This window comes from Trachemys scripta, chromosome 3 (genome assembly GCF_013100865.1).
Source record: "Trachemys scripta elegans isolate TJP31775 chromosome 3, CAS_Tse_1.0, whole genome shotgun sequence".
NCBI lineage: Eukaryota > Metazoa > Chordata > Testudines > Emydidae > Trachemys > Trachemys scripta.
In genome coordinates, this window is record NC_048300.1 from 194,703,076 (window position 1) to 194,715,932 (window position 12,857).

General features: G+C 44.2%; 1 protein-coding gene across 3 annotated transcripts in view; it reads left to right on the forward strand.

Moving 5' to 3' along the window:
* Positions 1-12,857, forward strand: part of PINX1 (PIN2 (TERF1) interacting telomerase inhibitor 1) — a 74,529-nt gene that overhangs the window by 15,111 nt on the left and 46,561 nt on the right. For all 3 annotated transcript variants that reach the window (XM_034766722.1, XM_034766723.1, XM_034766721.1), the window contains exons 5-6: positions 1,317-1,406; positions 2,924-2,997. In XM_034766722.1, the coding sequence (XP_034622613.1) occupies positions 1,317-1,406; positions 2,924-2,997 (164 nt within the window). The remainder of the gene's footprint in view (positions 1-1,316; positions 1,407-2,923; positions 2,998-12,857) is intronic.

The window sequence follows — 12,857 nt, forward strand, 5'->3', positions numbered from 1 at the left end:
GGGGTTGGATGGATCAGGGAGTGATCATGGGCTATTAGCTTTTCCCCTCTAGCTTGCTGGTTTAACTCCAGCTCAGTCATTCTGAGTTCCAGACAGTGCCACCTGTTCTAGTCCATGGAGGGTAATGGGTTTGCACAGGTTCACCACGGGACTAATTTTGTCGGCAGATCCTTGATTACAGGTGAGGGCGCGTGAGAATGAAGGAACCCAGCTTGGCTATTGGTACCCAGGCTGAGTCTGCAGGCCTAGCGGTTAGAAAATACATCTTAACTTGTAAACTGATGACGATGATTTTTATTGTGGTAGCAGGTAGGATCCCTAGTCGAGGACGAGGACCACACTGTTAGGTGCTGTGCGAACACAGAACAAAGCCATGAAGCGCTTACAATCTAAGCGTAAGATGAAACAACAGACGGGTACAGACAGATGGGGGAGCACCAGGAAGCAGTGAGATGATATTAATCAGCATGATAGGCCGTGGTCTCTGCACATCTACAGCCTAACTGTTATCAGGATTTTTTTTAAAACATCCCAGCATAGGAGTTGGGGGTGGGCAATGAGGTAGCTTTGTGGATGGTTATGGGGAATTCCTCTGAAGCGTGTGGGGCAGCAAGGGAGAAGGCATGAAGGTGCTTGCTTGGAAATTGAATAAGTGGACGATGGAGGCTGGCACAATGGGACGATCGAAGGCGAGTATCAACCTCTTGATACTGAATGAGGAGATGGTTGGTAAGGTGGGGATTGGCCATGAAGAGCCTTGGAAGGGAAGAGAAGCAGCTTATGAGTGATTGCACTAGAAAAATGGGAGTCACTGAGATGATCACAGAACCTCACAATGCCGTTTCCAGCCACTTTTCAGGGTAGTACCATAACTTAAAGTTGCTCCTATGTATCAGAGTGTTTGTCTTCAAGAATTCCTTTTAGATTAATTGGTATGGTGGGCAACAAATGATCATAACAGACTCTATCTAGGGGTTGTACATAAAGACATTGTACAGCACTTAGAAGCAATCAGGTTGGCGGTTGTTCTAGGCAGTGTTGCCATATAAATGTTTAGTAACAAGACACTGTCCCTGCTCTGAAGAACTTGCATCTTTTTTCAAATTACTTTTATAACAAGTAGGGGTAACAATAGCTAGGAAGTGGGGTAATAAGATCTTACGGTAACATATCTTGAACAGCACTTATCATGCTCCTTTGATGTTGTGTTGTGACCGATTGTTGGGACGTGGTCCTAAATTGTGGTGGTAAATATACTGACATTTGAGTTTAGTGATTAGCGTTTGTCTAATGGAAACGTAACCTTTGTGTTTTAGAGCCCTCTAGCGAACAGAAGAAGACATTCAGTCTTGAAGAGAAATCCAGATCCTCCAGGAAACGTGTTCATTATATGAAGTTTGCAAAAGGTAAGGGGCACATTGTTGTTCTTTCATGAACTGCAGGGTTATAAATATCTATGTACCAGGATGACACATACCCTCTGCCTTACATTTGGCATTAGACACATCCATGTGGCAACCAGCTTTAAATTATAATAGAGCCTTCCTGCTTTATTTGGCAGTTTTTGTTGGCTCTAGGCTGGTATTCTTGAATAATTCAATCATTGTCTATAGGAAGCTGCTATTTAATAAGGAAGGGTGACTATTTTGAATGGTGTCAAAGAAAAAACACAATGGTCCATGTGTTGAAAGAACTAACTAGAAGTTGTTGCTTGGACATCTGTACAGCTATATCCTGTGCAATCATGATAGCCCCTCTTAGTGGTCATGTGGATAAGATCAGTGATAAGCTGAAACTTGATTGCAGTAAGAGGAAAGCCCTGTTACCAGGTCTTCTCTCTATCGTTGATCATTGGTCTGAGTCACCCAAATAATGACATTTAACTCCTGAAGTTTTGATTTTTTTTCTTCATGATAACAGCCATCCTCTGCGTCTGGCTTTTCTTTAGTTCTCTCTCAGAGGGTGTGTGTGTGTGTGTGTGTGTGTGTGTGTGTGTAAATAAAAATGTCATTGGTATTGATTCTACCCATAGGTACTATTTTCCACTAATGGGTACTTTGTTAAAATATAATCCCCAGTGCAAGGTTGTGTTACACTAGTGAGTGCATCACATAAAATAGTGGCAGTTGACTTCTGACTCGGGGCCAGATTTTAATATTGGGGCTCCACCAAAGGCTGCAGCTAACTTTTTTGGTGGCATCTCAAGATGTCACATCACTCCTCCTTTCTTCCCTTTCCTCTGCTTTGTCTACCACTCCTCTATTCAGACAGCATTGTATTCAGATGGGGATAAAGCTTATTGTAGGCCTGAAGCATCACTGCCCTGCCCTTGAAAACATTTTTAGAGGCCTGTGAGCTGGGGCAGTCTGGTACTTGCCAAAGTTAGAAGTTTTGCTCGTTGTGAGCCAGGCTTAACCCCCAGCAGAGCTGGCTACGCTGTATCCAGAGAAGAAGACTTAATGCTGTCAGAGGCAGGGCTATCCGAGGAGACACGCTTTCTCCCTGCACTCGCCCTGTCTGTAGGGGGACACAGACCATTCCTCTCTCTAGCTTGGTGCAGCCTTCTCTGCCCTGCTGCATCCAGTCAGCAGCATGACCATCAAGGTGGAGGGAGAGGGGGTCGGGCCACGACTCTACCCCTTCCCTGGCCTCTTTGGGATGACTTGAGGGAGTGCAGAGAGACATTTTTTGTTTGTCTGAGGACAGGCACTACAGTGGGCTTCTTGTGCCCCCTTGCTGCCTCATCCCTACCCATTCCTCCCTCTACAAAAGGGCCAAAGACAATCAACATTTAGGGCCAACATAACATGTCCCTGTCTCTTCCCCAACCCCCAAGGCTTCTGGAACCCCACTGTTGACTTTTGATATTGTCCAAATGAATAATGGCTGCATTTCTTTGCTCTCTCCCCGCCGCCCCCCCCAGGAAAGGATCTCTCTTCCCGCAGCGAAGATGACCTGTCCTGCATTTTTGGGAAACGACAGAGTACAAAAACTGAGGTAAATCATATGACTGTAAGACTGGAAGGGACCCCCTGGGTCATCGAGTCCAGTCCCCTGCTATCACAGACAACCATGTCATACAATCCTGTTCATAAACGTAGCAAGTTCCATCTCAAAACCAGTTAGGGCAGTGGTGTGCGACCTGTGGGCTGCACGCTGCCCGTCAGGGTAATCCGCTGGCAGGCCGTCAGACAGTTTGTTTACATTTGCACAGCTGCCCGCAGCTCCCAGTAGCCGCGGTTCGCCATTCCTGGCCAATGGGAGCTGCGGGAAGCGGCAGCCAGCACGTCCCTGCAGGTCGACAGGCCAGCATGTTTTTCTTGATCGTGGGTTCAATAGTGTAAATCATTCCTCTTCCTTTAACATTTTTCCCTTTAAAGAAACCTATGCACATATCCAAATGCCTTGGTGCAAGTGAGATTAGTACATACCCTTCGAGAGCAATGGCCTTTCCTGTCTGTAAAGCCCCTATTCTGTCCCCATTAAAGCTCTGAATGGAAGGGCAAGCTTTTAACTGTTGGGTGAAAAGAGTGAGTTTAGTGGATGTTTTAATGATCTATTGTGGACATGGCATAACTTCTCTAAAAATCAGTCAGTATTAAGAATTTTGTTTTTCCAGTATAGAGTGCATAGTAGCTATCTTTTGTTGTTTGAGTTGCAGATTACGTACATATTGTAAATATGAAGTACAATATTTAGCAAAAACTGACCAAACTCAGCAAAACAGCAAATTGTTCTTATGTTTCCACAAGAGAGCTGAATACTGACAAATTCTAAACCTGAGGAGCTGTTTTAATGTCACCTTAAATATGGTGGCTTGGTTTTCACTTTCGTTGTTTGGTATGCAATACTCACAGGCATAAATGAGTTCTGCTATTAAATATCTCCCAGGGACTCTTTGTTCCTTCAGGTAGGTAAAATGTGAAGTCCAAATTGAAGCTTAGAGACTCACCGATGTGAGTTCTGTAGGTCACAGCTAGGTTTGCACTTAATATTTCAGTAGCATTTTGCTGTTATGGGGAGGGTGTCTGTCTTATGAATATGCAGAGTGATTCCCTTGTGCAGGAACGTGACTAGTGCAACCAGGCAAGTGTTTTGGCAATACTGGTGATCACTAGTGTGCACACACAGAAGGGACAAAAGAACGTGCCACAGGAATTATACTATTAACCCTGTGAGCACTCTGAAGTCATGGTTAGAAGGAAGGCTGTAGCCTGTGTTAGAACTGAGAGGATTTCTTGAATACCATATGTGATGGAGCTAGACTATGCAGAGCCTTGTGCCAGCTCCAATCAAAAACATTTTAAAGCTGTTCTGCAGCTTCACGAGAAGCCAGTGACATGGAGCTTGGGAATAGCGTGCTAGGAGGTCCTGTCTCTGAGTGATGTAACGGTAAAGATCTGTAGGCTATCAAAACTATAGCACCTCCATGGCAGGGAGAGAAAGTGGGCATCAGATCTGCTTCTTATGGTAAGAATTCCCCAAACTGCAAGAATTGCGGTACCGTTAATTGAAATAACTGAGGCTAGAAGAGACTTAAAACCAAGAACCGTCCTGTCTTGTCAGCAACTGAGTCATAATCCAGACCTTCATTTTACAAGCCACATCATTTGGACTTGAAGTTTCCCCAAACTGTTATCCATCATCAGCCACAATACAGCTGGTCTTAATGATCCATTAATTTATTGCAGTTTTGAAATTGGCTTTTGGACTTCAAGTCCATAGCAGCCACCAGCGGCCTAAGCTATCATATGCCTTCAGTAGTTGAGACCCCTTGATTAACCTCTCCTATTAGCTGTATGGCCATGGGCCCTCTTGCTGAGGTGGTGCCACCTGATAGCTCAAGGTGTAGCAGAACCTGCTGGGACTTGTAGTCTTTTTATAGTCTTCATTGCCACATTAAATTTAAGGAACTCATGGATCACATTTTGCCCAAACAGAGTGATCCAAACAGTGATCTCACTGTAGAATCGTAGAGCTGTAGGACTGGAAGGGACGCTGGGAAGTCATCAAGTCCAGCCCCTTGTGCTGTGGCAGGACCAAGTAAACCTAGACCATCCCTGACAGGGGTTTGTCCAACCTGTTTTTAAAGAATTCCAATGATGGGAATTCCCCAACCTCCCTTAGAAGTGTATTCCAGAGCTTAACTACCCTTAGAGTTAGAAAGTTTTTCCTAATAACTTAAATCTCCCTTACTGCAGAATAAGCCCATTACTACCACTTCTACCTTCAGTAGACATGGAAAGCAATTGATCACCATCCTTTTTGTAACATATTTGACGATTATCAGGTCCCCCCTCAGTCTTCTTTTCTCAAGACTTCGTGTGCCTAGTTTTTTTTAGCCTTTCCTCATACGTCAGGTTTTCTAAACCTTTTATTTTTGTTGCGCCCCTTTCGACTCTCTCCAATTTGTCCTAAAGTGTGGCAACCAGAATTAGACGTAGTACTCCTGCTGAGGCCTCACCAGTGCTGAGTAGAATGCGACCTCCCATGTCTTATAGACAACCACAATGTTCATACACCCCACAATGATATAAGCCTTTTCACAGCTGCATCAGATTAACTCCTATTCAATTTGTGATCCACATCATCTAGCTTATCTAAATATTCTTTCTTCTTCTTTCCCTATTTTCGCTTGCATTCCTTTCACCTTGTTGTTAATATTTTGTTGAGTATCTGGTCACCATTAAGCTTTTTAGTGAAAACTGAGGGGAAATGAGCATTATTAAATATCTCAGCTTTCTTGATGTCATCATTTATTAGATATGCTTCCCCACTAAGTAGAAGACTATGCTTTTCTTCATCTTTCTCTTTCTCCTAATGTACTTAAAAAAACCTTTTCTTACTGCCTTTTATTTTGTGCCTTAACCTTTCTGATTTTGTCCCTACATGCTTGTGCAATTCTTTTGTACCCCTCCTTAGCAATTTGTCCATGTTTCCACTTTTTGTAGGCTTCCTTTTTTGATTTTTCAGGTCATTAAAGAGCTCCTGGTGGAGTCAGATTGGCCTTTCGCTATATTTCTGTCTCTCCTTCGCATCACGATAGTTTACAGTGAAGCCTTTAATATTGTCTCCTTGAGAAACTGCCAATGACCTGGCAACCCTAAATGGCACCCGAACCAAAAGCCCAGTTACCGCAGGGCGGGGCGAGACGCTGGGTCATTAACCCGCACCGACACCTGCTCAGCTGGGGCTGCCTGCTACCTGCAGGCAGGCTCCTTGAGTTGAGCCAGCAAGTGATGGGAGCATGGAGGGAGATGAGCGACCAATGGGGGCGGGGCCTTGCAGGGAAGAGCTGGAGCATGTGCAGGTTGTCAGGGGTCTGGTTACCAGCTCTTTGAAAGGTGGCAACACTAGGAGTGGAAGCACTATAGAAATGCATTCAGGTATAGGCATGTTTTTATTCTTATAAAAACGTGACGGCTCATGGCTTTGATGTGGCGCTGAACTATGGGGGTGCAGGAGAGGTGCTATTCTCTGTGGCGCTGTTCCCTGGCTCGATTTCCATGCTGAAATAGTGGCAGAAGAGGTAGGGCAACTGGGCATGGTGGAATCGCCCCCTGGATCCCCTCTGAAGCTGCTGCTTGTCTGCTACAGTTAGACACAGCCAATAGCCGCACAGCTGTTTCTTAAGCCATTCTAGCCACAGTGCAATAGCCCTCCTTTCTCTCTGGATCCCAGAGGTCTGTGACGTTTAGAGGGCGAACAATATAAAAACTGCACTGCTCAGCCCCTCAAGTAAAGGGGAGTTGCAGCAAGGAACTTCACAGACTTTTCCTACTCCTCTTTTGTTCCCTACACTGGATTTTCCATAGGAGGGCGGAATCTGGCTTGGTATTACATTAATTGGTCAGTTGACCCCTTTAAATGGTATTTGTCAGGTTTATTTGTGGTCTCTGCTACAATTTCCTGGACACTGGGCATTTCCCTGATGTGCCAAAGAGAGAGCACGGCAGATGCTGTAATTCCCCTGGACAGTAGTTTATATCAGTTCCTGTTCAGAGAGAGTGTAGGAAGAGTCCTGGTGTCCATCAGAACCTTGGGATGTGCTTTCGAACACTGATAGTCTGTGGTCCCTTGCCTTTTCATTACAGTTTCAGCCTTCTGCAGTTGCATGCTGTCATCCCTGCATGGGACAAGTCAGGACAGGTGGATTTAGGTGCTAGGACTACTGCTATCAAGGAGTCTTATTGGCTTCTAAACCCTTACTGTAACAACACTTTGTATAGTGGTAATGCGTCTTGTATTGCTCCTGCATTCTCAAACCATGTGTACTTGAGAGAGATCCCTTTCAAGGATGTCTAATATTTCGCCTCTAGTTCATAGAATCCAACTCAGGTCACTGAGTCACCAAAACTCCTTCTCTACGTGTAATAGCTTTTTGGTGAGTCTGTGAGAGGTGGTTTCAGTCCATCTCCTGCTGGACAACTGTCCATATCCCAAAACCTCAAAAGAAAGCACTAAGGACTGAGTTAACCTGGACACTAAATTCCCTTCTTATTCCTACAGATGGTCCCACCATCTCAGAGTCAAAAGATGCAGAGAAGCTTACATTGCAATTGTCTGTTATGTACCTATCCTTGGATAAATCTTCATTCTTTTTCTCTCAGAGATCTCAATGGGTAGTTGTGGGCACATTGGTTTTTTCCTGAAAAGTTCTCAGGTGTGGGTGCCAGTCTGTCACCTTTCCCACTCTACCTGAGTCTGGGCCAGTAGGAGGATTAGGTTATTAAGGAGGCGTGGGGGTGTTATCAGTATGTTGATGACACCCAGCTGTATCTCTCTCTTGTCCCACTCTCCCGATGCAATTCAGCACCTCAGCCAGTAAGATTGAGTTATGGGTCAGAGCGACCTGGTTGAAGCTCAGCGTAGACAAGACTGAGATGATGGTGGGTCGGGGGGAGCAGCTAGAGGAGATAGTGGAGATAATATAGGTCCCACTGAGGGAATACATCCACCATTGGTCACTAGTGTTTACAATTTAGGGGTGGTTTCAGCTGCTGTTTGATGACCACGTTAGAGCACTAAGGCAGTCAGCTTTTTACCACCTGCACCTGGCTAGGAGGCTGTGACCTTTCTTTTCAAATGTTGACCGTGTCGCTGTTATCGATGCTTTTGTCACCTGAAGATTAGACTATTGTAGCACATTCTGCATGGGGCTGCACCTTAAAACCGTTCGGACGCTGAAGCTGACACAATGACGTGGCTCACCTACTGAGCGGGACATATCACTGGAAGCATGTGACCGCTGAGTTCTGGGATCTGTATTGGCTGCCCATTAGGCTGCGCATGGAGGTAGGATGTTAGTTATACCCTATAAAGCCCTGAATGGTCTGAGGCTACCTGCCTGAGGGACCACCTCTCTCTCTACCTCATTCTGCCTCCTCTGCAGTCAGCAGGGATGCACAAGCTGGACCCCCTCTTTCTGAAAGAGACGGGTGGCTGGCAGTGCGTTCTCTGTGAAGGCTCCGAGACTGGATCTTGCTCCCCACCCCCAGTCCCAAGTAGCCTGGATTTAGCCTCCTTTCAGGCAAGCTGGAAAAAAACCCACATCAGGTTGGGTAGGATTTTTAGAGAGGGCGGTGTGTGTGCTCCCCATACCCATGAAGGGGTGTCAGTCCGGCTGAGATCTTGTTAAAGTGATCACGTCAATGCTGCTGGGATTTCATTGTATGTATTGATGATGCGAGGGGAGCCAAAGCCTTTGATAGGCGTCTTTTTAAAATTATTTTAAATCTAAAATAAATGTTTCCTTCATGATAGATCGTGTGACCAAACAAAGCCTTTTTAATAAACTACAGAGGGACCTCTGGAACCGTCTCCCTTAAAGTGAAAACAATGGCTGAGCGTTGGAGCTCACCTAAATTGGAAACGTCTGCAGTTTTCTCAGGGAGACAATGAGTGATCGAAAATATTGAATTGTAATTATGGCGCTCTCCCGAGACCCGCGGTGGGGACCTGCTTGCAGGGCAGTGCCTGCCAGGCTTCTCCCCACCCCCCTTTAATTTTCTCACTCACTTGGGAGCTGGGGAGACAGAAAAACAAATTCCATTAGTTCCTATCTGGTTGAACTTCCTGGAACCCCCACTGGTTTTTTTTTTTTTCTTCTCAGAATTTCCTTCCTCCATCCAGCTGTGTTTCCTGATGGAGCCTTATCACAGGAGAAAATACTCCTGAGTGAGACTGAGGATTTGGGAATGAGTTAGACGGTCCCAGCTCATTAGCTGTACAACATGATTCTGGCACTGACTAGGTTTGGGGGAGAAGCCCTGATTTGCTGGGACGCTTCTAATAAGTCAGATTCCTGCATAGAAAACTTGAGTGTTTTAAGCCCATCTCACTTCCATGTCTCAGGCCAACTGATTAGTAAACAGCTTCCTTAAATTATAGTAACATGGATGTCGTCATGCATGAGTTCCCCTAAATGGCCAAAGACTAGTTGCCCATTTACCTCCAGGTTTGGTGTGATCACTTTCCTGTTCATCATCTGGAATTTCAGCCTTCCTTCCCATTGCTGTCTCACTTTTTATCAGGAAATTGGCTTCTCACACGTTTTCCAGAGTTTCCTCAATTGATTTGCATTTCCCAGAAGTTATCAAAGACCTCATTGCCTAGTGGTTAGAATCCAGAACTTGAAAATGTGCCTAATCCTGGCTCTGCCATTGATTCACTGAGAGGCTGTAGGCAAACCACTTCCTCCCTCTGTGCCCTGGTTTTCGCCTTTATGAAATGTGAATGCTGATACTTACCTGGCATAGGGCATGTGAGGCTCAACTAATGTGTTCTTAGACTAGTCACAACTTCTCTCTGCATCAGTTTTCCCATCTGTAAAATGGAGCTAATACCTGTGTCACTGGGTGGTGTCAGGATTCATTAGCTATGTTCTTCAAAGCTTTGTCTGTGGACATTATTAAGTGTTGCATAAGACAGAAGTTGGTTATCAGATAAGAATTACTGATAGTGCTATTTGAGCTTGGCAAGATCACAGCTGGCACAGGGTGTTCAGAATGGGAATGTGCAATACAAAAAGGATGTTGAAAAGCTGGAGAGAGTCCAAAATGAGCTTAGTAAAATGGCTAAAGGTTAGAGGGCATGTCCTAGAAGGGGGAGTGGAGCAATTGGATGTGCTCATCTTAGAAAAGAGGCAGAAGGAGACTACCACAATGTCTATAAATATCTGGGTGTGGGGGAGTAATAAAGGAAAAGGAAAGGCTTCTATTCAGGGTGCTCAAAAGCTGGGAATAGAACAGGGAGCAGGCACTTAGTTAGGAAAAGGAAGACACATGCCAGATCTTCTGCAAGCTTCCTAATGGCAATGTCAGTGGAATAATCTCCTAAGGGAAATCCAAGCCCCTATAGTAAATAAAGTCAAGAAAAACTGGATTTCATGTGTCAGGGGTGGGGAATTATAAATTGGTTTATTTGAAATACCTCACAAAAATGTGATGGCTCCCACAACATTGTCTTCCTCCTTCACTCTCTAGTGGTCTCTCATATGTATTGCATTTATTCTCTCCTGTTGTATTTATTTGATATTAGATGTATAATATCCCCATTTTCAAGGGTGAGGAGCTGTGACCCAGGGGTTGTAACTTGGCCCACAGAGGGAATTTGTCAGAGATGGGATTAAAATTTAGGACTTCATGGCTCTCAGACTCTGAGCACAGGACTCTCTCTCTCTCTCTCTATATATGTATATGTATATATATATATGTATATATATGTCAGCCCTTCGTGTTTACAGCTAAAGAATGTTTAATGCATTCTATATTGTCGAGGGGTAAATATTAGGTTCATTGCTTTTAATGCAATGTTTAATAGCAGTAAGGGAAGTAAATGAGAATAAATAGTCCTGTAATGAAGTGTCAGATATTGGAATGGATGGTTAAATACTCAACTACTATTGTAAACCCTGACCAAACAACATAGTCACTGCTCAGCCTCCACTCACAGCTTCTGTTTTTTGTGATGGCTGCTCCTTGCAATTTGTACATCAGTGATGGTTTTTCATTTGTATCTTCAAAAATCCATAGTTTGGTAGGTGGGGGAGAAGAAAATGCTTGATCACTTCCGGTAAACTCTGGTAAGTGATTGAAATGCACTCTATCAGTAGCCGTGGGAAATTGCTTTATGCTGTTATATAGGAGATCCAAACTTTGAAGACAGTGATTGGTAGGAACCCTCCCTGTGAGCTGTTAATTTTTGTCTGCCTTGACCATCATGGTTTACTCAGTACAGATGATTGGTGTGTGCGCCTATATGTATAATTTGAGAAATTGAATGTTGTGTAATTAGAGCAAGGGGCGGATCTAACTCCCATTAAAAGGCAATAATAACTCTCATTGACTTCAGTGGGAGCTGGCCATGTTTCCTGAGGCATAGGCACAAAGGGAAAGAGTTAATATTGTACATTCAGTTTTAAGTTCTGCATTTCCTGCCTTTTGACCATTTGAATGAATTATCTTAATGTTACTTCTGAAAGAGAGAAGTTTTTGTGAATGTATTGTATTAAATCTGTGGCACCTCAGGTATTGCTACATTGCAAACCATGGCCTGTGAAACTTCAGAGACAAAAGCCCCTTTGTCAGCTGTTAGCAGTGTAGGGCTTTTGACCCACATTTGAGCACTTTGCCACTTGAGCAATTCTGCTACACCCAGTAGAGGGCAGCGGTACGTACAAATACTAGCTAACTCATTCAAATATAAATAGAGGGCCCAGTTCATCATAGCCTTGCACCTTGTGCTCTCATTACACCAGTACAAAGCACTACTGGTAGCATTTTGCACCCATTTTGTGCTGGTGTATCTGACTGCCAGCTGCAGAGCAGCAGTGAATCCGGCCCCATGGTGTTAATCGGGGTTATGTTTGGTGCTTCTCAGTACCGGGGACGTTATTCCGGCAGCAATGGTAAACATTCCTTTATCTAGCATGGTATCTTAGCTCTTCTTTCCTTTTATCAAGAGAACTGCTAAGTATTGACATTTCATTGCCTATTCTGTAAGCACCCTGTTAATCAACTGAGGATAAATTATTGCTGTTCAGAAATCAGCAGATAGAGAGACATCTCCCAGTGTCAAGGAACCAGTGCTTTTCCTTTTCTCTTCATTGATGAAGAATCTTGCCTCTATCTGTTCATTCCTTGGGGGTTTAGTTAGGGACTGCAATGAAACTGGGGAGAGCTCTTTTGATTTATCTTCTCTCCTTCCCTTTTGGTCACTTCGATAGGCTAAAAGAGCCGAGTTGGCTTTAATGTGTCGCTGTTAGAGACCAAGCATTAGCAGGAATAAACCATCATGCCTCACAGTGAAAAATGTCCTCTGATTGGCTAATTAATCAGTCAAAGGGGAATGACATGGCTCTTGGCTTGAGGGACTCTGCTGCAGAGGTAAACAGGCCCGTTGATAAATGGTTTGCCCACAAATTCATATATCAAGAAAACTTAGTCATTTTTTAACTACACTCTGTGAAAACTGCAATGCATTTTTTTGGGAGGTAAGTTTTTTGCTGCTGTTGCTTTTTGAAGAGTGCTTTTTAGGTTTGGGTGGTGAAACATTTTAAAGGGAGAATCCCAGATATAACCACCTGCTGCATTTATCACTCATGTCTGCTTTCTAAAGTGCCAAAGGCCCCCCTCTGTCAAAGCAACCTCAAAAGCATAAATCCTCGCCATGGATTGGTCGTGAAGCTAGGTAGTGTATCAGGTCGGAAAGGTTTGTGGCTTTCACGTTTATGTACATTTCAGTAGTTTAACAGGCCATATCATCATTGAATGAACAATACTTTACTCCATGATCAGGTCCTGTGGCATCCGTGGAAGAACCCATGGGGTAAAGTGCCCAATATAATTAAGACTTGA